At 54.4% G+C, this 26,632-nt stretch overlaps 1 protein-coding gene across 4 annotated transcripts in view; it reads left to right on the top strand.

Moving 5' to 3' along the window:
• The window catches only part of KCNAB2 (potassium voltage-gated channel subfamily A regulatory beta subunit 2), a 110,876-nt gene extending 86,389 nt beyond the window's left edge, over positions 1–24,487 (top strand). For 3 of the 4 annotated variants that reach the window (XM_027770656.1, XM_006145409.3, XM_027770655.1), the window contains 11 exons: positions 4,894–4,973; positions 7,823–7,867; positions 9,880–9,924; positions 10,724–10,767; positions 11,898–11,984; positions 15,991–16,076; positions 17,817–17,937; positions 18,030–18,124; positions 18,991–19,111; positions 19,627–19,715; positions 21,797–24,487. In XM_027770656.1, coding sequence (XP_027626457.1) covers positions 4,894–4,973; positions 7,823–7,867; positions 9,880–9,924; positions 10,724–10,767; positions 11,898–11,984; positions 15,991–16,076; positions 17,817–17,937; positions 18,030–18,124; positions 18,991–19,111; positions 19,627–19,715; positions 21,797–21,886 — 903 coding nt within the window. In that variant the 3' untranslated portion in view covers positions 21,887–24,487. Of the gene's footprint in view, positions 1–4,893; positions 4,974–7,822; positions 7,868–9,879; positions 9,925–10,723; positions 10,768–11,897; positions 11,985–12,813; positions 12,859–15,990; positions 16,077–17,816; positions 17,938–18,029; positions 18,125–18,990; positions 19,112–19,626; positions 19,716–21,796 lie in introns of all 4 variants that reach the window. The other variant, XM_014586607.2, reaches the window with a different exon arrangement.
• The last annotated feature ends 2,145 nt before the right edge of the window (positions 24,488–26,632 follow it).

The following is a 26,632-nucleotide window of genomic DNA, read 5'->3' as shown; positions in this document are numbered from 1 at the left end:
TCATGCTCGTAAGCACCTGCCAACCACCAAGCGACTCTCTTTCTAGCAAGGGAGCAGACAGTAAAGAAGCAAGCAGTTGTCTCTCCTGGTTGAATGTGCTATAGGGAGTATATTAGTCTCCTATGGCTACTGTAACAAATTGCCACCAGCTGGGTGATCGAACACAACAGAAACCTTCTCTCACAGCTCTGGAGGCCAGAAGTCCACAGTAGGTACCACTGAGTCCAAATCAGGGTGTCCGAACTGTGTTCCCTCACAAGGCTCCACGGAGGAGCCGTCCCTGCCCTTTCAGGTTCTGGTGGCTGCCAGCCGTCCTGGGCTTATAGCTGCATGGTTTCAGTTTCCCTTCTCTTCTGAGTCAAATCTCCCCGCCCCCTTAGGGCACTATGAGGGCATTGGGCCCACTTGGATAAGCCAGGACATACATCTTAAAAGGCTCAGTCTGGCTACCACACTGGAAATAAGTAGCCAGTCCAGATGGGCTTCTCATACTCTAAGGCGTGCTCGAATCTCCTGGGGGTCTGCTTAAATTCAGAAGTTACCATGGCAGGTTTGGTGCCGAGCCTGCGATCGTGTTTCTGATGCCAATGCTGCCAGCCTATGGGCCACACTCTGACAGGGTGCAGGGCAAGGACAGAGCAGAGACAGGAGTAGGAGGCTACTGCAAAATGCCAGCCGAGCGATGGTGGTGACTTGGAGTGCGGTGGCCACAGTGAGCATGGGAACAGCAGTCATGCTGGGTCAGTTTGCGCGGAAGATGACAGCTTTGGCCGGACGTTTCATGCTGGAGTAAAAGAAAGGACAGTCCGGGAGGGCTTGTGGGTGTTCAGCCTGAGCCCAGCATGGGCAGGACCTCAGGTGAAGCAGATGTGCAGCTGCCCTCCTCAGCACCCCTCAGCCCCTCTGCCTGAAACGCCCCCTCCCTCACCCACTCTGCCCTTGCCTGCCTGCCTGACAGACTCCTAAACACACTTCCAAACCCAGCGCTGTCAACACCACCAGCGGACCTTGAACACATTGTGCTGGGTCAATAAGCCGGTCACAAAAAGATCCCACTTATACAAAGTCCCTTGGGGAGTCAAATTCATAGAGACATAAAATAGAATGGTGGATGCCAGGGGCTGGGGAAGGAGAACGGGGAGTTCGTGTTTAATGGGGTCAGAGTTTCCATGTAGAGAGATAATAGAGGTCCTGGAGGTGGAAAGTGCCGATGGCTACACAGCAATGTTAACGTCCTTGATGTCACTGAACCGTACGCTTAAAAATGGCTAAAATGCTAAGTTTCCTTCTGTCTATTTTTCTACTTTTTATTTTGTTTTGTTTATGTCATAGGGCTAGCGTGCTCACCAGAGAGAGACCAAGAGAGGAAAAGTGAGAAATCACCTCGCAGGGGATGGCCACACCACAATCCCTTCTCCTCCATTATCCTCTTGGGATATTGTGCACACATGCACACGTGTCCAGCATGATTTTTCAAGCCACCAGATCTGGAACTCGAACTCTGCTTGGCCATGTTAGAATCTAGTGCCTTAACCACCACACCACTTGCTGGCTCCTTCTTTACAATTTTTTAATTTTTTTAATAAATAAAGTTTTTTTCAATCAAAACAAAAGGAATGAAGGCCAGCCCTGTGGTCTAGTGATTAAGGGAGCCAGATCCCACATGGCCCACTGTATCGTATGCACACCAGGCTTATGTGCATGCATGCCCCAAATCCAGAGAGGGGGCCAACTGGAGGAGAAGGATTTGTGACATGACCATGCCCCATAGGGAGTAGCTTAACCTTCTCCCTCTCTCTGTCTCTCTGTCTCTTTCTGACGCATGCACATGCCCTCTGGCAAATGTTTTATAAGAGGAATGAAAGAAATGTCCATGAACTAATGTGGACTGATCTGGGATGTGTTGCAACTGCAAGAATATCTGTAGCATGCCACCCCTTCATGCAGAAAGATGGGGCATGATAACACGTACATGTATCTGAGACACCTCCCCTCAGAAGCCCTCCTAGGACACTTCATGTGCCTCATCATGAACAACACCCCACCAGGTCTGGTGCATCCTCCTGGGCCTCACTCCAGTCTAGCTGATGGGATACCTCTAGAAAAAGTTAGGATGGAGACAAGGGTGAACCAGTGAGAACCATGTGTGGCAGAGCCCTGGCACCAGGGAAGAAAGGTGTCTGGAGGTGGGGGAAGATTTGGGAAGTGGGGAAGGCTCCCTACAGGATGGGGATCCACAGCGGGGAGGAGGGGGCTCAGCAGCACAGCAGCCTCCCAGGGAGTGAGGCGTCACTGTGGCATCAGTGTGTGTGCTCCATCTGTGGGTGCACTTGTGCACTTGAGCCACAGTAGAGGAGACAGCAAATCAGCCCTGCAGGTGGATCAGGAAAACCCACAGCCTCACCACCTGGGGGCTTTCTGGCTAATGAGTCAGGGCTCGGCTGTGGGCTGCAGCCCCTGACGTCTTTCCAGTTCACCACCAACATCTGAAAACCAGGAGATTTTTGCTCCTCACCCTTACCCCAAAATATCCTGGATTTCTGGTTTCTCTTGAAAACTCAGGGAGGGCCAGCCAGTGGCACGGTGGATCCCATATGGCTGTTTGGACAGTTCTTGTACTCAATCCAGGGCCTTGAAAAATACACTCAGGCGTCTGCATTAATGCTCAAAATCCTGAAAGGAGAATGGAGAAGGGATTGTGGTGTGATCATTCCCAGGGGGAGTGCTTTCTCACTTTCCTTCTTTCTCTCTCTCTGTCTCCCTCTGGTGAGTGTGTGTACCTTATAGCAATTTTTTTTTTTGAGAGGTTTTTGCTATAGGGTACGTGCGCTCTCCAGAAAGACTGAGAGACACAGAGAGATAGAAAGCAAGAAATCACCCCCAGGGAGGATGGCCACGCCACAATCTCTTCTCCTCCATTCTCCTCTCAGGATCTTGAGCATGTACGCGCACGCGCCCGGCATGAATTTAAGTCACTGGGTCCAGACTCGAACTGTGTTCAGCTACATAGGAGTCCAGCGACATAGCCATTACGCTAACTGCTCGTCCCAGCAATTTTTTTTTTTAAGAAAGGAGGAGGGGGAGATGAGGAGAAAGACCAGAGGATCTGGTAGTGCCCAGCCTGCCTTCTCCTATGCAGTGATTTGGGCATGGATCCCCCCCACCACCACCACCACCATCAGCTGGTACCCTCCCAGTCCCCTTTCTCCCTCTCTACACCTGGCTGGTCTCTGTCCTACAATTTTTGAGGGTTATTAAAAATTATCCACCCCACCCTAGACAGCTAGTTCAGGCAGAAACCCTGGTCAGCACAGTTCAGGAGGCGCTTCCTACACCGCACCTTGAAGGAGGCTGGGAGCTGCAGGTGGGCTCCCTGGCTCCTTAACTCTGGGCCCCACTGCCAGTCGATCCTTGCTGATCCTTACAGCAACCAAGGAGCAAAATCTGGTCAACAGCATTTTAGATCAAGTGGCCATCCGTCAATCCTGCCTGTGAGGTTGGAGAGCGTGGTGCTGGAGAAACACCAGCATAGAAGGGAGTGTGGATCTCGGCCTGCCAGGTACTAGCTGGGGGTGTTCGGTTCCTCCATCTGCACAAAATAATAGCGTAGTCCTCATGCAGTTGTTCAAAGGATTCAGCAAGATACAGCTGAATCCACAGCCAGAGCTTTAGAAAGATATTTCTTCTACTAAGGTCTGTAGAGCTATATTCATTTCCTAGGACTGCCATAACAAAATACCACAACTGGAATTGCTTAAAACAACAGACATTTGGGGAGCCAGCAGGTGGCATGGTGGTTAAGGGCTCTGGACTTGCACATGGCCAACGGTGGTTTGAGCCTCAGACCTGGCAGCTTACTTTCTCATGTTCCCTCTTTCATATACATACTCTGTCAAATTTAAATAAATAAATAAGAGTTAAATAAAATAATTCCAATTTTTTTTAAAACCGACATTTGGGGCCAGCAGGTGGTGTGGTGGTTAAGGCACTGGATTCCCTCATGGCCAACTGTGACTGAGTCCTGGACACGTGTCTTGAAAATCACTCTAGGCTTGTTTGCAAATGTGTCCAAAACCCCAGGAGAAGAATACAGGAGGAAAAGGGATTGTGGTATGGCCATCCCCCTGGGGAGTGAATTCTCATTTCTCTTGTCTCTTTCTCTCTCTCCAGCGAGCACATGCATCCTATGGCAAAAACCTAAAAAAAAAAAAAATTTTTTAAATAAAGTTTATTCTTTCACTGGAATCTGTAATTAGAGGGTCAGTGCGCTATGTTCCTTCCAAAGTCTCTGAGGGAGGACCCCTCCCAGGCCTCTCTCCCAGCTTCTGGTGGCTCCAGCAACCCTGGGCCTTCCTTGGCCTGTGCGTGCATCACTCCGGTCTCCGCCTCCCCTGTCGCATGGACTCCTCTGTCTGTCTCCCTGTCAGGGCACCGGTCACACACTCCCTATGCAGCATTACTTCATCTGAGCTAATTACACTTGCAAAGATTCTATTTCCAGCTAAGGTCATGTGCAGAGGTTCTGGCTGGACAAGAATTTGGAGGACACTATTAAACCTGCTACAGGTGCTAAGCCCTGTGACGACTCCAACAGATGGAGTCCCTGCTCTCGAGAAATTCACGGTTCAAAAGCTGTCTGTTCATTTTTCCTTGTCCTTCTCAATGAGTATGTGACTGAGAGCCTGCCTCTGTTCCTGTCCATGGCAGGAGAGGACACAGGAAGAGTAGCCTATCCAGGCCCTGGGCATCAGGAGGGGCAGAAGGGTTACTGATAGGGTCTGGGCATGGAGGAGGCCTCCCCGGCCGTGAGGGTGGTGCTATAGCACCTCTAAGCCACCCCCTGGCTGGGCAAGATAGTGCTGGCCACGAACAGCTCCTGTTTTCTCGTTTCAGATGGCAGAGCAGTTAATGACCTTGGCCTATGACAATGGCATCAACCTCTTCGACACTGCAGAAGTCTATGCAGCTGGCAAGTACGTGTCTTTTTCTTGTGGGATAAAAGTGGTGCAGAACGCCTGGGAAGGGCCGGAGGCCTTGTGTGGCTGCACATTCATTGCTAAGAGTGTTCCTTCCACTCGGCTGTCTTTTTTAAGCTCTACATGGCTTTACAATGTATCACTTTCATGGGGCCAGAATGGCAGAATGTTGGACACTGGCCACTTGCTAAATTTCCTGCGTTCCCAAACACTGGGATGACCACAGTCCCTCTGGTGCCAGAGATGCTGTGCTGGACAAGAGCCATGGTTAAGCTGTTGTCTTGGGCTCCCTTGACATGCCAGTAACCCGTGGCCAGCCCCTCGAGGCTGACATGTTCATGTCTTCAGGGGTGGTTAGGGCTGCAGGGTTGCAGGAAGAGAGTGGACTCTGACCCCAAGTGCTGTAGCGGCCTTCCCATCTTGGCAGGAAACATTTCTACTCAATTATGTAAAAGCTTAGCCCTCTTCAGCCAGGGCTATTGGCTTCTATTTTAAAGACTGGCTGTAATCAAATCATCCACTCTCCTGCATCGGGTTTCCAAAAGTCAGCTTTTGTTTGTGAAATCATTTGTTGGCTTTCTCTTCATCCTTTGTCTGGCCCCCTCCTGCCTCAGGAGAGCCAAGTTGCCGTCAGCAGGGCTGGCTGTAGCTCTGGCCTGCTGTGCACCATGGCTGCGGGGCCAGCACCTGCCTCGTGGAGTTCTGGGCTGTTTCCTGCAGCCTGCAATGAGGCCCCAAGCACCAGACATCATGACCCATGGCCTGGAAAGCTCAGGGGCCTCTGCTGGGATGCCCAAGCCTTCTCCAGACCCTATCAGTAATCCTTCTGCCCCTCCTGATGCCACAGCCCCCTGCCACCCAGTGCAAGCTGGCAGCAGCTTCCCATCAAAACAAAATGCTTCCCAGACCAATGAGCTGAGCCAGAAGTTGAAAAACCCCAGACAGATACCAAGTCCAGAAGCATTACCTGTCTCAAGCCCCCCAGCCTCATCCCTGGCCTGTACCTGCCTGGGTTTGGCTGCCCACAAGAGTGTGCAGGAGGCAGCTCCCTACAGCCCCCACCTGCCCAGCTCCAGATGGCCCAGCCCCTGAATACCGGGCCGACATATGCCAATTCACGGCAGCCACGCTGCTCTGCGTCACTGCCTACAGTCACCCCCTTTAGCTGGACAGTTCCTGGGCAGCCTCAGGGGTCTCGCTAGAAAGTTGAGGACTTGGGAGGGGCAGCTTCCTCAGGGGCGCTGTTGCCCCTGAAGCCCCTGCCCTCCTTCCCTCTGCCACAGCAGCACCTCTCCAGCCCAGCCAGGGCTGAAGACCTGTGTGCTCGCCCCACATCAGTGCCTGCTCCACACGGTGCACCAGGGACAGGCAGGAAGAGAACTGTTCTGAAGAAGGGGCCAAGAAGCAGCCCCAGCAGGTGGCGAGCCCCAGGCAGCCCCCCTTCCTGCCCAGGATGGCCAAGCATGTGTCTTGCTTATCATGCTGAGATTAATTTGCACACTCGCCAGAGTACTGCAGGGTTTCTATGCCCCTCTGGACAGATGCAGGTCTCAACAAATTAACAGCCAGGGCCAACAGGTTTTGGTGGCCCCAGGACCACTGCTCCTCCTTCCCTGATCCTTTGTCCAACAAATCAGGGACCAAGAAATGAAAGGAGGAGGCCCAGGGCTGAGTGAATTACTTTGCATCTTGACCATAAATGAGGAGCATTCAGAATGTATGCTAAACAGCTTGCAAATTAGAGCCCATTATTTCTGAGCGGATGACTCAGGCGCTTTTATAATTGGAATGTAGCGCTGGGAATGGATCATTCTCCGTCTGTTGTTTTTGCTCAGAAACATTTTGCTACAAGCAGAAAGTTCTTAAAAGTTAATCCAGCGCTGTCTGCCAAGTGAGGCTGGAACAGCCTGCCCCTGACCCTGGCTGGCCCGAGTCTGGTGCAGGACCCAGAGTGACGCCAAGCAGAACAGACAATGGCATCTGTCTCTCTGCTGTTCAAAAGCAAGAAATAAGAGGGATGCACACACACGTGCACACATGGGTGTGAATACATGCCTACACACATGTGTGTGCACACACGTGCTCTGCTACAAATTTAGCCCCTAACCCTGAATATGGTGTTATCTCTGAAAACACAGGATGCAGCTGATAAATAGTTTATCTTTAAAAAAAAAATTACAGGGCTAGCCAGTGGTGTGGTAGTTGAAGCAGCTAGATCCTACATGGCCGACTGCAGAGTTCAAGTCCTGGATGCAGTAGCTTGAAAAACACACCAGGCACCTGTGTGTCCATGCCCCAAATCCTGGAAAGAGAGATGGAAGAGAAAGAATTGCAGCATGGCCATCCGCTGTAGAGGGTGCTTTCTCATTTTCCCTCTTACTCCCTTTCTCTCTCAGGCAAGCCCACACACCCTCTAGCAAATTAAAAACAAAACAAAAAAATGATTGTCTATAAATTTTGCCCACACAAAGTTTCCAGGCATTTTCCCCAGTGCATGTTCAAGCCGGCCAGGGAAACAGGGCACAGGCCTTGTCAAGTGGGCGTCAGCTCTTTCACTCTCTGTGAGAGCTGGAGCCACTGCTGTTCAGATGAGAGCCTGCCGGGCACTTGCCCCTGGCCACCATAGTGGGGACAGTAACATGACCACTCTCAGCCTGCTCCAGCAATCCCCAGCCTCACCCCTCCCTGGAATGAACCGCTGAGCCGAGGCAGGCGTTCATGGCCTGGCTCTCCGACCCCAGTGGTATTTTCACAGAGGGAACTAAGTGACTGATGGCCAGGGTGGGGCTGGGTTGATTTGTCTTTTATGCTGTAATGAAATGCCACGTCTCTCTCTCATTTTCCAGGGCTGAAGTGGTATTAGGAAACATCATTAAGAAGAAGGGCTGGAGGTAATTGTTCTGCCGCCTGTCCCCAGGGAAAGGTGGGGAAAGGGGATGCCCTGGGAGAGGCAGATGCACTTAGGGCTCCTGAGTGGGATGGATAGGCCACTGGGCAGCAGGGGGAGTTCATGGAAGTCCCAAAATGTTTCTTGCTGGGAAGGGGAGAATTTTCAAGAAAAGAAAGAAGGCAGCCCATGCTTCCTCCAGGAATGCAAACATTCATGCTGGGGGTAGCTGCCCCCAAAGGGCCAGGGTACCTGGGCTTTGGTGAGTTGGAAAAGCTTCCACTGGGTCACCAATGGGGGGCAGAATTTCCTTCTCCCTGGCAAAGAGGCAGCTCTATTTGAGAAAGAAGTCGGGTGGAGGCCAGCCATGCTGTCCGCCCTGCCCCACCTCTGCCCCTTCCACCTTTGTCCCACCTCAGCACAGGGATTCTGAGACTGAGGGCCCTAGGTTGCTAAGTCTATGACCAAAAAGAGCTGAATGACCTAGGTAGGATGAGGGGTGCTGCTGCAGAGGTCGGGGTGCAAAGTCTTTCTGCCTCTTTAGCTGGAACGGGGATGGCCAAAGGAGCCAGGGTGCCAGAGAGGGGAGTTTCTCAAAGAGCCAGGTGGACCAGGGATGGATCCTGACCCGTCCACAGGACCTCAGTGTGTGTCTCAACCTTCATGGAGTCGCACCTATAAAGGGATGCGTGTCAGACTTTCCCAGCAGGGCCATCCCGGGGGGTCAAGCTGAGAGCATGGGGGTGCCTGTGCCTATAAATTGCCCACCCAGCCCAGGGCTGGGCCATCCTATTCACCTGGGAGTGGCTGCTCTGCAGTACAAACCCCAGCTGTGTTGTGTTCCTTGGGGCTGGCTCCCCCTGGAGGTGATTGAGCCCAAAGACAGCAGGTCAGGAGCCCCATCCACCCTAATCCCCTAGACCCTGAGAGACCCTCCTCAGGCAGAGGCCCCCAGCTCCTTGGGATAGAGTGAGCTGACACTTGCCCGCACTTTGGGGGCTCCCAAGCCCAGGACCGCAATGGCCACAGTCCTGGGGCCCCGGCATCTTTGTTTTCACAAATATCCGAAGCAGCTACTAAGCTAGGCCTCCTGTCCCCACGCCGGTGCCACTCAGAATCTCAGTGCCATTTATCAGGCAGCCCTTACCTGACCCAACGTAGACCCTGACACCCCTCCTCTTGTCCCTTCAAAGTTGTTTTTTTGCTGGCTCTACTTGATCCCCTCACTTGGTAATTAAAGAGAACTGCTTGCATTAGCAAATGCCCTGACTATGCCACAGGGGCCTGCACACCGAGGGGCATGCCAGGTCACTCCTCTGGCCTGGAAGGGGTGCTTCCAAAGGCAGAGGAGAACATTGCATCTGACTTTGAGGAGCTGCTGCCCTCAGCAGCCCCTGGCCTGGGTGGGAGAGGAAGCACAGCCATGGGGGACAGAAGGTCATTGTCACCCTAGGATAAGGAAGCTATTTCCTCTCTTGGGAAGGGGGTCAGGACCAAACGCAGCCAGGACACAGCCACTACTGTGAGCCTTTGCCTCCTGGAGACCTAAAGCATGAGAACTGAATTCCTTCCCCGACACCCTTGGCTTCTGCCAAATCCCCACAGCAGCCCTTCCATCTGCCCACCAACCCCACTCTCACCTCCTGTGGGTCCTTCTTCCCTGACCAAATCTACATGGGCCTTATTCCCTGAGCCACGGCTCCTCCTCCCACGTCTGATGCTGACGTGTATCCTCCTCTGGGCTCTGGTCACACTGGGCCCTACCACCATCCGCCCCTCTGCCCAACTCACATTGACGTGGACAGTTAATTCCATGAGTGGACTGCCTCCTGGCTCAGTGTGGGCCTGATGGATTGGGCTGGCAGGAAATGATGGAAAGGTGCCTGTTCCCTGCTCCGGGCTCCCAAATAAAAAGCTTCGAGGACTCCTATGTGAGAGCCGAGGACACCGGGAGTTAGAGAGGGCCCTGGAGGGGCTGGGCCCACTAACGCCCTCTCCTTCTGTTCTGTTCTGCAGACGATCCAGCCTCGTCATCACCACCAAGATCTTCTGGGGTGGAAAGTAGGTGCAGCGGGGTGACGGCCTGCCCAGCTGGTCAGGCAGCCACAGTCCTGTATTTAACAGAGACCTCTGACGTGGGAGGCTCCTGAGAGTGGGGTGGTGGGGCAGTCATTCCTGAGAAGGGAGACCAGACAAAACCCGAGCCCAGTGCAGTTTCTTGTCCCCCAGTACGGGACACAGGGACAGAACTGGCATTTGTGTGGCCGCCTGCCATGACCAGTGCCTGGCCCTGCTAAGGGATGTCAAATCCAGAAAAGCAGCTTTGGCTAAGTTTTTCTTTTACCCAAATCTTATTTAATTTTGATTTTTACTTACTTGGGTTTGGTTTTTGTTATTGTCGATCTTTTTTTTTGATGATGACAAAGATAATGTCATAACAATTCTGGAAACTGCCGAAACTTCGTAAACTACGCAAACCACCCCAAATTCCCTGGGTCACCAATCGCCCTGCAGGTCCCCAGATGCCCAGCTCCGTAATCTCTCCAGGGCTGGATAAATTTGGTCTCATAGGAATTATAAATATGATTCGCTCCTAATTTAAGAACAAATCCAAGCTAAACAGAGGGTAATACTGAAAACCAAAAGCCCCCCTTCTCCCCCAGGCAGCCCTTGGAAACAGCTTTCCAGCTTCCATCTGGGCCTGTGGGAGCTCAACCCTGTTAGCCTCATGCTTTTACCCCAAAGTGGAGTCAGGCTGCACACGGCGCTTGCTGACCTACTTTTTTGTTAACATTGCATCATAAACATTTTCCCAAAAATCTGCCTGCAATATCACACGTGCTGTCGGCCTGTTTTTCAGAGCGGAGACCGAGAGGGGCCTTTCCAGGAAGCATATCATAGAAGGTGAGGAGATGCTTGGGCACGCAGGGCCCCCATGCCCGTGGGTCTTTCCATGAAGGTAAAAGTGAAGAAGGGACAGCGCCCCCACCCCCCCAGTTACACAACAGAGGACCTGACCAGGGGGGCCGGCACCCTGGTGTGACCCTCTCCTTCCATGGCTGGACACAGCCAGACTCGGCCCCATGCTGCCTGAGTGGCCTTGAGCAAGGGACATGACTTCCTCTCGCCTCTGTCACAGCGTCTGTAATATGGGAGAGTAGGCACCCCACCTGCGCAGGGGGAGCCGGGAACCTGGAAGAACCCGGGAGGTAGAGCATAGAGACAACAGCCCAGGGCTCAGCACACAGGAGCGCCCCAGACCTGAGAGCGGCCAAGACGTCTGACTTCGCCCATGCTTCCCTTGTCTTGGTGCCTCTCTCGTTCTTTATTTTCATTAATATCATGCAGGGATCCCAAAAGTTTGTGGAAAAATGCGTTATCAAAAGAAAACTTCACATGGATTTCTTCTTTTACACCAAAATTAATTTGTACTTTAACTCCACTTTTCCACTGACTTTTTCTGAAGTCCCCTTGTATACTCCATTAAAAACCAAACAGCTAAGGGGCCTCACTTCACATCCCTCTCAACCTCTGCACCCGCCAGGTCCAGCGCTTTCAGTCTGTCTGTTCTGAACTCTTTCAAAGTTCCCGTTGGTGACTGGTGCATTTCAGGCTACTTAATGGCTACTTAATGGCCTTTTATGTGGTGGATGGCAGAGCAGCTCCCCGTCCTGGTGGGGAAATGCAGCTCTCCCTGCTGTAGCACCAGACCACCCAGAGACCAGGGAGCAGCCCAGAGGAGGGTGTAGCTGGGGTACCAGGGAGCTTTCATTCAGTCACAGAACATTTGGTTGGAGGTCCCCACACACACCCTCCTGAAGGGCCAGGACCTTGCTCCCTGTATGGTGTGCCCCCACTTTATGTGGCTGTTCACAACCTCTGCCCCCCTACTCACTTTGCACCCCATCCCAAAGCTCCTGGATGCCAAGGGCCTCCCCTCTTCCATCTCTTGTTCCCTGAGCCGGGTGTGGGGAGGACCCAGAAATGTTCATGAAGATGCATCAGCACACTGACGGCTCCCTATCCTCCCCCAGGTCTGAAGGCTTCTCTGGAGCGGCTGCAGTTGGAGTATGTGGATGTGGTGTTTGCCAACCGCCCAGACCCCAACACACCCATGGAAGGTAGGTGGGCTCTGTTAGCACTGGCTGCTCGGGCCTGGGGGGGGTTCCCGAGGACAGTGTCTGGCTGACGAAGGGACTGATCTGGAGGCTCTGATGGCCACCACCCCAGGACCCCACTGGGTACCTAGGCAGGTGGTCAGAGAAGCCAGTCCCCAAGAGGGACGGGTGAGGGGACAGGGCTGTCCGCCCTCTGGTTGCATCCCCCCACCCCTGTGCACCCTGGGACCTCCAGGCTGAGTCCCCGTCCTTGCTCTGGGTCCATGCCTAATCCACCCCAGGATCCACATGCCGTATGACGTTTAGAACCACATGGCGTGTCCTCACCTCCCTGCCGCTAGTATTCGGTAGCTAAGTGACGCCTCAGTAAGATAGACCCTTGAACCTGTTGTGTTCTTTTCCATCACTTTCCACTCGGAGATTTTAGGGGTCTTTTGCTCGGGGGGATAAAATCGTTACATAGAGGAGAAAAATCGTTTAGTGCCTTGAGAAGCGGTTTTGGTTTCTTTGGTGTTTATTTATTCTTTAGACTCCTTGCGATCCCAACTCCTTCCTCTCCCCCAACTTCCTGCTTCAGGCCTCTTCTCATTTGTGCTTTGCTGCTTCAGGGACTTGGAAAATTAAGTTGCGTTCAAACTATTTCTTTTCTTCATCCGTTTATATATATACCACGCACGTGTGTGTGTGCGCGCGTGCTTTTTCATTTTTTACAAAACGAGTATTCTGCGCAAGGTGATTTGTGCCTCCTCCCCGTGCCCTTTGTCATCGCACGCCTCTCAGTGTTCCCGCAGCTATAAACTCTGGTCTCTTTAAATCTTTCTTTTATCACCAGGGGACCCATTTAGTTCCTCCAAGTCAAGGACATTCATCATAGAAGGTACACAGTACCCTCAGCCCGATTATTGACTTCTGTGTCCAAGCTGCATTTTATGAGACAGTGTTTTTATTTACACGACTCCCCCGTCCCCCATGACAAACTTCTCCATAAAATGCATAAAGGAAAAAAAAATAGTGCTCTCCAAGAACATCTTGCAAGTGAAGGAAAAGCAAAGCGGTGTTGCAGCCTCTCGTGCCCTGCTCCGCGATCCACGCTGTCATTCCATCCCGCCTCCTATGCATGAGCCCCGCTCCAGCCCGCTCCCGGCTTGCATTGCTGCCATCTGGGTGGCCAGCTGGCTTTCTGCCGGAGCCTCCTCTTGATTTGAGGATGCCGTGATCCTTGCCTAAAACCTTGACCCTGGATGGTATGATGGGGAGAGTTGGGGAGACCAAGTTTCCACAAGGAGTGAACCCATCAGGGACCCCGGAATGTGCTGCCCCACCCAGCCCTATCTCCTCCATAGTTTGTGTTTGCTCAGCACCTGCCTCCAGTGGAGGCAAAGAACACCAGCCGACAGCCACCTCGTCTGCAGCATTCCGGTTCCTTGCTGTGTGTGCTCCTTGTGTCCCCCCAGCAGGGGGGCCACCTGCCTTCACACCATGAGATCAGACCTCTCCCCCGAATTGGAGTCATTGTCCTTGAAGAACATCTACCCACCTGAGCTGTGAATTCTGAGCCCAGGGGCAGCCTTGGGCCATGGTCTCCCTGGGAATGGGGCTGTGTTCCACAATGCCAGGGCTCCTGCCTGCCACCTGATGCTGCCACCCGACCCCCCCATGTATTATTTGTGACCCTCCAGGAGCCGCCATAGCTGACCAGTAGCAGCTGGCACAACTTGACCCTCCGTTTCTGCTCAGCAGTATTAAATATTGAGGTGAAGGACAGCCTCCTTGATTGTCCCTGTTTCTGGGGCCACTGACATCAGACTTAGGCAGAAGTGCAGGTGCCTGTGCTCCCATGTATGGGATCCACATCCAGCCTGCCTCTGCCTAGGGTCTTCCACGGAGTCCAGGGTCCTCTGCCTGGGACGCCTCCCTCACAGGACCACCAGAGGCTCTTGCAAGCTCTTGCCCCACTAGCCTTGTCCCCTAGGTGCCCGGTGGACTCTGTCTCTCTGTCTCTGCATGGAAGGGGCCTTGCAGGGCATTGTGCCATTCCACTGGTTGAGATCTTTGTGATGGGAGAGAGCTAGGGGGAGGGAGAGTGAGGGCGAGAGGCTGGCATTGGGGGTCCTTTGGCTTCCCTCTCTCTGGCATGTGGACCTGAGCCTTGGCTGAAAAGAATTGGGAAGTTCTGCTGCATGGTCACAGGTACCTCCAAGAGTGTTTCTAAAAACTTTCCAAGGACAGCTGAGCCAGGAGCCCAGGCTTGGGGCTGGGCGTGGTCAGTGTCCTCCTAAGACCCTCTGTCTTCTCCTCGAACCTTTCCAACCTGCCACTGTCCTCCTTTTCAAAGCCTAAGGGTGGTGGCAGTTACAGCAGGTGACCGAAGGGCTGGAGGGCGGATCTCAGACAAGTGCAGACTTCCCTGCCATATCCCCCAGAGAGGATTCCTGAAGCCACAGTCCCTGACCTTGGACGGAAGCAAAGGGCTGGGCTGAACCTGCAGGAGAAGGAGCCAAGGTGTGATTTTCCAGGGGCCCAAGTGAACCTGCCAAGACCACCTCCCCACCCAGCTACTTCAGTTCCAGCCCTTAGAATGTCCTGGGTCCTGCCCAGAGTGGACCTCAGCCACAGGGAGGTCCAAGATGTGTAGGAAATGATACCCTGAAACAGAAAGGGTCAGGAAGCCAGCAGGTGCCTGTGAGCTTGCTGCCGCTGCAAGGTGGGGCTTTTAGAACAAACTCAGCGTTCCTCCCTCCTTCCTGTCTCTCCCACACCCAGCCATTTCCAGGGGCCTCGGCCTCCTCATCTCAGTGGCAAGTGAGGAGCAAGCCACTCAGGGAGAGATGGGGATTTCAAGGGCCAATTGTTATTGCTTCATTTTTAGAAACACTTGTCCTTCCACTTTACTCCTACACTGCCATTGGCAGTCCACCTTGCAAGCACTGTATGAGGCCTGGGAGAACTCCGATGAAGCGGTCCCTCACCCCCATGGAACAAGGAGACGTCTGAACCGTCAAAATCTGAGGCCAAGTTGTTTTTAAAACCACAACATCCCCTTGAGGCTGAGACAGCTTGGGCGGGACTATAAGTGGCAAAATTTTAGGTCTCAAAAACTTTTTGAATACTGGAAAGTCTGACTCTCTTGTATAATTGGGGACGGGCCCCTTCTCCCTTATTTAAAAGGATGCCTAGAGTTTGAACAATTTAGTCCTCAGGAGTTAGTCTCAGCTGTCTAAGACTTCATTGTTCCCAGACCTCAGGGAGCCTTGGCCCCCTCTAAGAGGGAAGCCCAGACCTGCATTGTCCCAGAACCTCTCCTGCCGGGTGGGAGACTCCAGCCTGGTGCTGGTCTGGTCTGAGAATCTAGGACTTTTGCCCATGTCTGCTCCTGGCTGTCCTGGGCACCAGAGCAGCTCAACCCTGAAGCCCCACCCCCACCTCACTGGGGCCCCACCCTCGGTCTCTGCAGATGCCATCATTCCCTCTCCACTCAGTTCTTTAGATCCCAGTAAGAATTTGAATAGCCAAAGTCGCCTAGAAACAGGCAAGGATGTGTCTATTTCCTCTTGCCTTTTGCCGATCTGAGTGTAACCTTAAGCTGCTCATCTGGTCCTTCCTGAGTGATCAGGGTCCCTGATTTCTCTCCAGACTGGAGAACTACCTCCCACTCCCATTCTAGAATCTAGAATCACATTCTTTGATCTCACCATTTCCACCTCCCTCTAATCTGACATAGAAACATCACAGACCACTTATAACCCATTTTTTACAAAGATTCCCTAGATCCTGAACCTATTTGGGGAAACTGTTTGCAAGACCAACTTTCTGGATTGCAGTTCACTTTTTTCTTTCATCTCTGAAAGCCTCTCCCACACCCAACCTCGGAGCCAGAAAGTACACTGCTTGCAAGACAACTTCGCAGCCCCCCTCCCGGCACCCCGCCTGTCTCTGCAGAATGTCCCCAGGCTGGAGCCCATGCCCCCCAGCCACCCCCAATCTGTGATTTCTCCTTCTTTCATGACAGAGACAGTTCGTGCCATGACCCACGTCATCAACCAAGGGATGGCCATGTATTGGGGCACGTCACGCTGGAGCTCCATGGAGATCATGGTACGATGACTGCGTGGCGTGTGCGTCCATGGGCGTGGGCTCTGTAGAAAGGTCATGAGGCTCTGGCACATTCTGTGCCTTTGGTCCTGGGCACAAGGGGAGGGACAGTCCTGGAGTGAGGGGGCTATGTCTGCAGACCTTGTACAGAGGGTCTTGGCTCGACTCCCAGCACTGAGTGGCCTGGACAGATAGCTTACCCTCTCTGAGTCTGTCTCTCCACCTGTGGAACAAACCTGCCAGCATGACCTCCCTCGTGAAGCAGTTCTGAAATTCTCTGTGAGAACCCGGCAGAAGCTCTTAGCTGAGGTCCTAGAGCCCATTAGACCCTCAATGATGCACCATGAGCCACTTGTGTTGGGCTCTTACAGTGTTCCAGGCTGTGAGATTTAAGGGCTTCTTGGGGAACTACCTCCCATTTAATCTTCACAATGCCCTATGAGGTAAGTATTGCTGTCACCCTGTTTTCAAATGTGGAAATTGAGGCATGGAGAGGTTAAGTTACATGCCCAAGGTCACACAGCTCAAGCTGAGATTGACACCCAGGTTGTACACTTCAGAGTCCAAGCTGCCTCCCAAAGTGACCTAGCTGTTAGGGCTCTGGGCCTCCACATTATAATTCATGATGTTTTCCTCTTGCCCATATTTTCAGAAAAGCATATCATTCATTCCCTCCATAGGAGACACCAGAGTCTGAGACTGTAGATCCTTCTTGATACGTCTAGGCCTCCCGGAAGGGCCAGCAGGGTGCCCTGTCCTCATAGGCTGGGTGGGGAGATCCCTGAGAGGGAGAGGCTGCTGAGCATACCCAGGGAGTGAGGACAGAGGCCTAGGGGCTGCACCTTCCCTAAGATGACCACCACTCCAACTCCGTCCCCCCTGCCCTAGCCTCAGCCCTTCCCAGGGTTCCTAGCATCCCAGTATCCCTGGGAAGTGGTTTCTCCTCTTTCTCCCAGATTTCTGCCTTATTAAAGGAATTCAGCAGGGTTTTCATTTTCAGGTCAACACAATTATAGAAGCTCTTGGTATTGGCCAGCCTTTGGCACTTGTGGCATTAATGAGCATTTCTTGGCATTTTTCGGAAGTCGGCTGGAGGTAGTACTGAGCTCAAGAGGTGTGGCGTCAGCATCATTATCCCCATTTCACAGAGGATGAACCTGAGTCTCATACTGAAAGGGCAGGGGCCAGCCAGGGCCACAGACCGGGCTTCCCTCAAGTCTGTCTGGAAGCATCAGCCCTGACCCACACACGCCTGCTGGGAGTGGGGCAGGAGGCGCAGTGCTGAGGCCTTGGCACCAGGCCCCAGAAATGGGCAGATGCAGGTCCCTCTCCCTCTCAACCTCGTGTCTGCTGCCACTGCCATCACCCCAGGGCCAGGTCTCCAGGACAGCCATCATGATAGCTCACACAGCTACAGGCATCCAGTGAGGGCCACAAACACCCTTGGTTGATTTAACCCTCTTGGCAGACGGAGAAACGGAGACAGAAGAATGAGCCCCTTGCTCAAGGACACCAGCCTCACTCCTGCCTGTGCTTTTCTGAGACCATTCAGCCTTAGGGATCCCCTGACCTCCCTTTCCCAGGCTCATGAAGCCTCATAAGATCCCAGGAAAACTGTTGGGGCATGGGGGATAGGCTAGACCACCACTGCCCAGAATGCCTTTGGGACCTCTCCCCGCTGCCCCTGGCCGCCCCCATGCCCGCTGGCCAGCAGGGCCCTCTGGGTCTTTCTTGTACCCACAGGAGGCCTACTCGGTAGCCCGGCAGTTCAACCTGATCCCGCCCATCTGCGAGCAGGCTGAGTACCACATGTTTCAGCGCGAGAAGGTGGAGGTGCAGCTGCCGGAGCTGTTCCACAAGATAGGTGGGTGCCCATTCCTCCCTGCCCACCCCATCACACCTGCTCAGGGCAGGCCTGACTCTGCCTGGTCTGACTCTGCCTGGTCTTCCTCTCAGGAGTGGGCGCCATGACCTGGTCTCCTCTGGCCTGTGGCATCGTTTCTGGAAAATATGACAGTGGCATCCCACCCTACTCAAGAGCTTCCTTAAAGGTGACGGGGCAGCTGAATGGGGAGGGGACAGGCAGGGGCAGGCATCTGGCATGGGTGGGACCTCTGGGCAGACTGTCTCAGTGCAGGGTGGGGCTTTCCTGGACCACAGCTGCCACAGCCACTGCCCACTAGGGAGCAGGTTCTGTGCCACAAGATGCAAATGGAGCCCCTTCTGGCCTGACCACATGTCTAGAGTGGCTGCCTGCCCCATGGGACATGCTGCAAGGCATGAGGTCCCTTCACACAGCCCTGCCTCTACCCACCCTCTGTGACCATCGTTGGGACCTCTGCCACTGAGCTCAGGTCTAGGGGCTGCAGAGCCACTCAGAGGTGACCCCTGAGACCAGCATCTTCCTACCCCCATACACACCTCCAGGGTGTGGACTCTGGAGGATTCCCTGTCTGCAGGGTTTGGGGAATGAGAAGAAGACAGAGAAAGATCTCACCTAGGGCAGATCCAGCACTGCAGCCCTTGTCCTGGGTCCCACCTTCTCCTCCCCAAACTGCAGCAGGAGCAGGGAGCCCTCCAGGAGGTGGTGTGGTCCTGAGGGGCATTTGGGAAGGTGACAGTCCCCTTAGGCTGGAGAGAGAGCTCCAGGGCCCCAGGCCACTAGGCTTCCCTTATCCTGGCCCAGGGGTCCACTCCGCTCTGCATTGACTGTGCCCTGAGAATGGACAGGTCCCATTCTCCTACCTGCCCAAGTGGCCCATCACACCTATAAGCCTGGCATGGGGGACACTGCTCTGACTTTAAGTCAAGAGCTGCTATTTAGGGAGAAAGGTCTGAAAGGAACACAAAGCAGCAGCCAACCAGGTGACCTTCCCTCACCTTGACTATGCCACCCTTCCCACCCCATTTCAACCAGGGCTACCAGTGGCTGAAGGACAAGATTCTGAGTGAGGAGGGCCGGCGCCAACAGGCCAAGCTGAAGGAGCTGCAGGCCATTGCGGAGCGCCTGGGCTGCACCCTCCCCCAGCTGGCCATAGGTAAGAGGGCTCTGGACACTGGTGCTCGTGTCCCTGAGATGATGGGGTCCCTGAGGAGATGGCAGGGTCCCTGAGGGCCTGGGCTGCACCTCCCCCAGCTGGCCATAGGTAATGGGGCTGAGGGATCTAGGAGCCAGTGTCCCTGAGGAGGAAGACGGGGTTCCCTGCCTATCCCTTGGCTAGCCATAGGTAGCATTGATCCAAGGGACAAGGCTGGGTCCTGTATCCCTGGGCAGATGTCAGAGTCTTTAAGGGCTTGGGCCACCCCCTCCATTAGCCAGCCATATGTAATGGGGCTCCCAAAGTCATGGAGAGGATGGGACTCCCTGAATACCTGGGCCACCTCTCTACTAGGGGACAGCAGGATCAGGGTCTTTCTTCCTAGTACCCCCCTCAGGCAAAGCCCCCACACAGCACTGCCAAGCTTCCCAGGCACCCTCAGACTCCAGATCGAGAGGCTGGGTCTCTCTAAGCTATAGTGGGGTGTCTTCCTCATCTTGGGTCTTGTTTCCCAGCCTGGTGCCTGAGGAACGAGGGGGTCAGCTCTGTGCTCCTGGGTGCTTCCAACGCTGACCAGCTCATGGAGAACATTGGCGCGATACAGGTGAGCCTGTGGGCCTGCTGGTGGGCCCCAGCCCTGGGCAGCTCAGGTCCCAGCCTGCCCTTTGTCCTGTTTACTGAGCACCCACCAAGTGCCACACACAGTACCAGGCATGTGGGGCACATTCGTGAACCACCAAGGAGCCCTGCTCTTGAAGACTTTGCCTCCTAGCAGGGACAGACAGACAGAATGTGGGAAATGGAGAAACTGAGCCGGAAGGTGATAAACACTACAGGAGAAAACTAGACTGTGAGGGGGAAGTGGCGCAACAGAGCCAGGCTGAATGGGGATCGTCAGGCAGGCTTTTTGAGAAAGTGACATTTTAGCAAAGGCTTGAAAAGGTATGGAGTGAGCCCCACACATGCTTTGGCGGAAGAACTTCCCAGACGGCAGGAACAGCCCCTGCAAAGGTCCAGGAAGAGCAATGAAGCCCACTGTCCGGAGGCAGAGGGGGTGGGGATAGGGGCATGCATGTAAGGATTCAGGTGTTGCTGAAATGGGATCTGGGGCCAGCCAGGATCTGAGCAGAGAAGGGCTTGGTGCAGCTTAGTGATTGAAAGGATCCTTTTTTTCTTTTTTCTTTTTTTTTATAGCAAAAATCTTTCCCAAAAAAAAGGAGTAGCACCGATCTGGGGTTTACCAAAGACTTCATCCAGAGGCAGGAAAAGCTACTTGAGAGAACAGGTTTGTAAAGGAAGTAGGTGAAAAAAACGAATGTGTTCTCCACTTAGCTCTATCAATTCCAACTACTATAATGAAGCAGGTAAATTTGAGAGGTTTCTATAGAAACCAATAAAAACTGAAAGGAAAACAATCTGAATGAATATAATCTGGGAAATAACCAAGATGATAAAGAGAGGTATGGAAATAAAAATGATGGAGGTGCTAGAAATATTGTATGTATGGATTTATATTACACTCATGTTCTAGTTATGTTTGGGGGTAATTATATTATATTTGAATGTATGCATATGTGCATGTATAAGTGCACATGTGTGTATATATGTATGTGTACATATATGTACACATGTACATATAGATTACAGATAGTAAAAAAAGTGTCTGCTCTGGTTGAGTTCGGTTTGAATAACTGTTTCCACGGCTTAGACCTGGGATGGCAGCAGGATTCTGGGCTCTGCTTAATGAACCCAGCTCCCTCTGTCAGTTGCTCCTCTTTCTGTCTTGGACTGTATTCACTAGTTACAACCCTTTCTAATGCGTTCTCCTGTTCTCTCATTTTCCTAATCAGGGCAGGCATAGCTCCAGCCACATACCCTATGCTGCACCCCAGGCTTTGTCTCTAAGTCTTTCCACAGTGTCTTTTTTTGGGAGAGGTTTTTGTTATAGGGTGCGTGTACTCGCCAGAAAGACAGAGAGAGACAGAAAGCGAGAAATCACCCCCTAGGGGGATGGCCACACTGCAATCCCTTCTCGTCCATTCTCCTCTCAGGATCTTGGGTATGCACGTACACGCACCTGGCATGAGTTTAAGCCACCAGGTCCGGGACTCAGACTGTGGTCAACTATATGGGAGTCCAGCGACATGGCCATTATGCCAACTGCTGGTCCCGAAAGGATTGTTTTTTTCTGGCTGCTCACTTGGGAAGCAAAAGTCAAAGCAGAGACCTGGCGGGAAGTAACGGCAGGGCCCGGGGGAGAGGTGGATGGAGCAGCGGATGGATGTGTGGGAGGGGGAGCCAGTGAGACTGACAGACTGGACAAGGAGGGTGAGAGCAGGCAGAGGCCAAGGAAGCCCCGGCTCCATCAGTGGAAGGGCGGTGCTGCTGTCTGGCAGGAGAGAGTCATCGGGAGCATGGAAGTCGGCCGTTCGGGCCCTGCACCCTGCATTTTATCCCACTGCTGACGTCACCACCACCCTTCTGGAAGGTTCAGGTGCACCCTAGAGTTTGAGAGGGACAGTATAGACCCCGACACGCTTCCTCTCTAGGACATAAAAGTAGAGTGGCCTCCAGCTGCCTTAGCTGAGGAGGGGTAAGGACATGTGTGGGATGTCACCCCATCTCCCCCGTGGCCAGGCCCATCCTGGGAGTAGAATCCTGATGAGCTCTTGTCCCTGCACACAGGTTCTTCCGAAACTGTCATCTTCCATCATCCATGAGATCGATAGTATTTTGGGCAATAAACCCTACAGCAAAAAGGACTACCGATCCTAAGCCGCCCCGGCCCACCTGCTCGGACAGTTTCCATCTCTCTCCTAGTCTCTGTTCGCTTGCTTAAGCTGTTCTGAAGCCAAGTGATGAGTGTGGTTTGCATCAGTGAGAACACAGCACGCCGAGATGTCACCAGGGAATGACCTCCGAAGTCGCTGCCAGACACCACCACTGCTTTGCTGGACGATGTCGGATTTGGGCCGGATAGATGGCATTGTTGAGGAAGGACATTCGAGTGGTCCCACCCAAGCCTGATGCCTCTGCTCACCCTCCAAGAAGAAACCACCAAGTTTTCTCATTGCTAACGGCCCTTCCTGGAGATCCCCAAAGTCTAGACCACGTTGAGACATGGTTGGGTCCTCAGGTCCTCAGGGCAGGCAGGGCTGGCCTCTCCTCTGCCAAGAACCCCCACCAGGTGTTAGGGGAGGAGAAGAGGGTACTGATCTCCCTGGAGCCCACTCTGCCAGGGCCGTGGTGTTGGGACAGGGCCTCCCTTCTGGGGGGTCTTTCTCAACCTCCCTCTTTCTGAGGGCTCCTCAGATTTCTCCCCACCCTTTTCTACCCCGACACCTGCCCTGTATACCCGCTGGGTCTCAGCAGGGGCTACGCCTTCCAAGCTGGCCCTTGGCCCCCACCCCCACCCTTGCTGGCAGGGGCAGGGATCCCAGGGGGATTGGCTCTGCAGTTTAGGGCCCACAGTTTGGGGGTCTGATGTCTAGCTGAGCCTCCCAGTCTTCCTCCCCATACACAGCTGATGACCCCCACGCCAGGAGACCCAGAACACTTGGGAGGGGTGCTCAGTAAATCGGGCCCCTGTACAGCTTCCCCTCTGTCCTCGACACAGAGGCCTTAGTGGGACAGTGCCGCTGACAAGGCTGGGGCAGGTGGCAGCAGGCAGGACCTGTGTGCACAAGATATGTTCCTCTCAGTCCATGGAGGCCCTCCTCGAATACCACCCCAACCCCCAGGCCTCTGGCCCGTGCCGGGTGGCGGGCTTGGGTTCTACAGAGAGAACATACTCAGACCCTTCCTGTAAGGGAGGTCCCGGCTGCATGCCCAGAAATCCAGGGTACTATTCCCTCAGCAGCAGCCCCCAGTGGAGGAAAAGGCCCCAGGGAACCTCTCCCTGGAGAGGACTGACCTGGTCATCCCCCATGTTGCACCCCCACACATAACACACCCAGCCTGGAGCGATCAGGAAGTGGGCGGAAGGGCAGGAGAGGCAGGCCTCAGCCCCTTGCAGCCCGGGGCTGCAGGAAGAGAAGCCAGGAAGCCTGCGGGATCGGGGCAGGGACAAGGCTGTGGGACTGTGTAGCCTGGGAGCCCAGTCCTGTGGTCCAGCCTTGGCAGAACCGACTCCCACCCCACCCTACCTCAGCTGGCTCTGTAGGGGACCCTGTGCCTCCTGCCCCTGGCAGGCAGTGGCCAGCCTGCCCCCACGGCCCACCTCCCCCAGGGCAGGCACAGCTGTTCCTGCTTTGCCCTATAAAGGACTGCTGTCCTTAGAGGGCTTCTCCCTGCTGTCCTTTAGGGACCTGCTGTCCAGTCCTGGCTGGGCTGAGACAGGCTGTAAAAAAGCCACGGAATCAAGGGGGGGGGGGAACAGCTCAGCTTCTTCCATTACCCACTCACCTTCAGGCCTTCCCTGGAGTCCAGAACCTTTGCCCCACCACTTAGACCAGACCCCTGGGGGCTTTTCTACCACGGCCACTACAGGCGTTACTGGAAGTCGGGGCAGCGTACTTCCCAGCAGGAGTCCCAGGCCTACCTTGCTCAGTGATGCCTGCTCCCAGGACAAGGCCCTGTGGTGGCTGGCAGGGGGAAGGCTGGCCCTGACCAGGCTGCTGCCCCCTGCTGGAAATGGTCCGACATGTGGCTTCCCTTGGGCGACACCCCAGAAAGCTGAGCCCCTGCTGGCTGTGCCTGCCACGCAGAGCCCCGGGGGAGCAGGGTGCATGGCCAAGGCCCAGGCAGCCCGCAGGCAGCACTTTCAATAACCTGGTCTGAGGCGCCCTCATTCCACCTCCACCTGCAGGGAGGGGCCCTGCTTCCTGGGGGTGGTCCCCAACAGGGGAGGACTGCAGTGGGCGAGGGGGGAGCTGGGGAGAAGGTTCAGAGAGCAGGGGCAGAGTCTAGGAAGGGAGGTCTGGTCCCTGGTGGGGCGCAGCCCTCCAGGCAAGCTCAGGGCCGAGGCAGCGCTCTTCCCTGGACCCCAGGCCTCCTCAGCCTCTGGCCTCTCACCCTCTCTCTGAGCTGGGCTCACCACCAGGAGTGCTAGGCATAGGAAGTGGGTCTGTCTTGGGGTAAGGTGGGATCAGTCTTCCTCACGAATGACATGTGGAGCCCCCACTATTTCTCACCCCAAACCTGCGGTCCAGTCCCAGGGCCCGGGGAATGGGGGGGGCTCCTCCATCCTCTGTTCTCGTCCACTCATGTAAATAACGTGCTTCCCTCTCCTCCGTTTTTTAACGACTGTGGTTCCTCAGCTAATGGCTTCCCCACCCAGGCAGAGACTGCTGTTTGCCTCGAGCTTTCAAACAAGACCCCGACAGAGACACCGCCGCTGTATTTATGGAATGACAAATAAAACCCGAGTCCGTTGTCTCTGGACTTTTTGCTCCTTTCCTCTGGGTCAGGGCTGGGCCGAGGGCAGCACAGGAGGGGAGGAACGGGTTGCCTATGCAGGCCCCTGACCCAGGGTCTCCCCAGTACCCGACTCTGCAGCCGAGGCAGGTTGGGAGGAATAAAGAGGCAGGGACGGTACAGAGACTGGGGTGGGGGGGTCAGAGACCTGCCCTCCCATCTCTCCCCAGTGTTCACCCTAGGACCCCCCTGCTCCATCCTGCCCCAGCTCACACATGTATCCCCACCTCTGTGACCCGACCTGCTGCTGGGACTCCAAGTACCCTCGGGGACCCAATTGGCTACTGTTACCACCACAGAGGTGGGGACCGGGAATGCCCTGGGTCTGCTGTGGTATGTGTGTGTGGGTGCAGGTAAAAGCACCACCCCTCTTGGGCTCTCCTTCTCAGTGAGTCCCTGTACCTCAGAAACGTTACAAGTGGGAGGGGACTTTGAGATGCCCCTGCCTACCCACCACCTTTCCCCTGCCTCCAGCCCCAACTCCCATACTAAATCTGTAAACGTTTTCAGAAAACACTCTTGATTCGATCCTTTCCCAAAGGATTTATTAAAACACAGAAAACCAAAACATACACACAGTACAAAGGTGATTGTGTCGGCCATAGTCTCTGTCCGCCCAGCCTCCCGCTGCGGAGGCCAGACGAATCACCACTCGGGAGCTCAGCTTCCAAAGCGCGGACCCCACCCCCACTGGGACCCTCCCGATTTACCCAAACTGCCCCCTACCCTGTGCCCAGCCCAGGCCCCCTCCCTTTGCCAGCCTGGGGCTAGGCCTAGAGCAGGGGACCTAGACGCCTCAGTTGGGCCGATGCCAGGCCTGAGGGAGGCAAGGTCCATTCCCTCCACACCCCAGCTCAGACCCCACAGGTGCACGGCCCCTTCCCTCCTCTCCAGGCATGAGTGCAGAGGAGCCATGGGGGGCTCAGGCTCTCTGTGTGAGGAGTCAGGACGCACATACACCCAACGGGCCCTTTCTGGGTTATTGCACCTAAAAAAATACTTTGTTTAAAAAGAAATCTGAAAATAAGAAAAAATCCAAAAACACAACAACGCCAATGACTTTGGGCTGATGCACCACAACCTGTAAACTTCCGGGCATGTGAACGGGACAGGAGTCAGCTTTCTCCGCTGGTGGGGTGGGGTGGGCTGCACAGGACAGCCTGGGGGACCACCCACCTTCAGCCATGGCCGGGCCACCAAGGTGGTGAGGGCAGAGGACAGTGTCAGCCTCAGCCTCTGCCCCTGCCCACTGCACCCTGGCTCAGACTAGAGGCTCCAGGTGACCAAATCCACCAGGATCCCGAACTCCCCCCCATACCCCCCACCTCAGGTCCTCCAAAGCTCTGGGACCTGAGACTTAGGGGCAAAGGCTGCAGGTGTCACTAGGCCAACACTTGATCAGCCCCTGACCTGCTGAGGAAGTGCCTGGAGGACCCTGGGAGGGGAGCCCCAGCACACAGCAAGACCTTGGTCAGATGCGACCAGGAAAGTCCACCCTGCCTCTGGGAGAAGCCACTTTTCAGAAAACCATGGAGTTTCTGGAGGCAGCCTCCAAGGAGTCTCCTCACACAGGTCTCAGGGAGAGACGTGCTTTTGTGGCAGCCACATTCAAAGGGGGCCTCCAGTGGTGGTGGCTCCAACTCCAACTCCCGTCACCTGAAAGCCCCTCAGGCAAGGCCTTCCAAGACCTCTGGCCCAAAGCAGTTCAACAGAAGCCCTACTTGGCACTGGTTCAAATAATAACGTGGCTGGAAACGAAAAAGCGCAGGCTGGCCCTGTGGGATCCGCTTGTACACAAGGCCCTCCATTCTGCCGGCAGCAAAAAGCAAACCCAGCCTGAAGATGCCAAAGTCTCAGATGCCCACTCCCCACCCCATCACCACTCTTGGCAGGAGATAACTAATAAACCAGGAAGAAAATATTCTCAAGATCCTTTCTCCTCCCAAACCAGTCAACCAAAAACCTGCTCTCAGCTCTCAGAAGCCCTCCTTCCCTGGGCCCCTGGGTGACGGTCACAGAGAACACAGCCCTTCCTGGGACCTGGCAGTGTTGAGGGCCCAGGCCTGAAGAAGCTCAACTCCAGCCTGGTACAGGACAAGGGAAAGA

This window comes from Tupaia chinensis, unplaced genomic scaffold (genome assembly GCF_000334495.1).
Source record: "Tupaia chinensis unplaced genomic scaffold, TupChi_1.0 Scaffold000146_1, whole genome shotgun sequence".
Taxonomy (NCBI): domain Eukaryota; kingdom Metazoa; phylum Chordata; class Mammalia; order Scandentia; family Tupaiidae; genus Tupaia; species Tupaia belangeri.
Note: the sequence above shows the minus strand (reverse complement) of the source record. Positions and strands in the feature narration are given on the sequence as shown.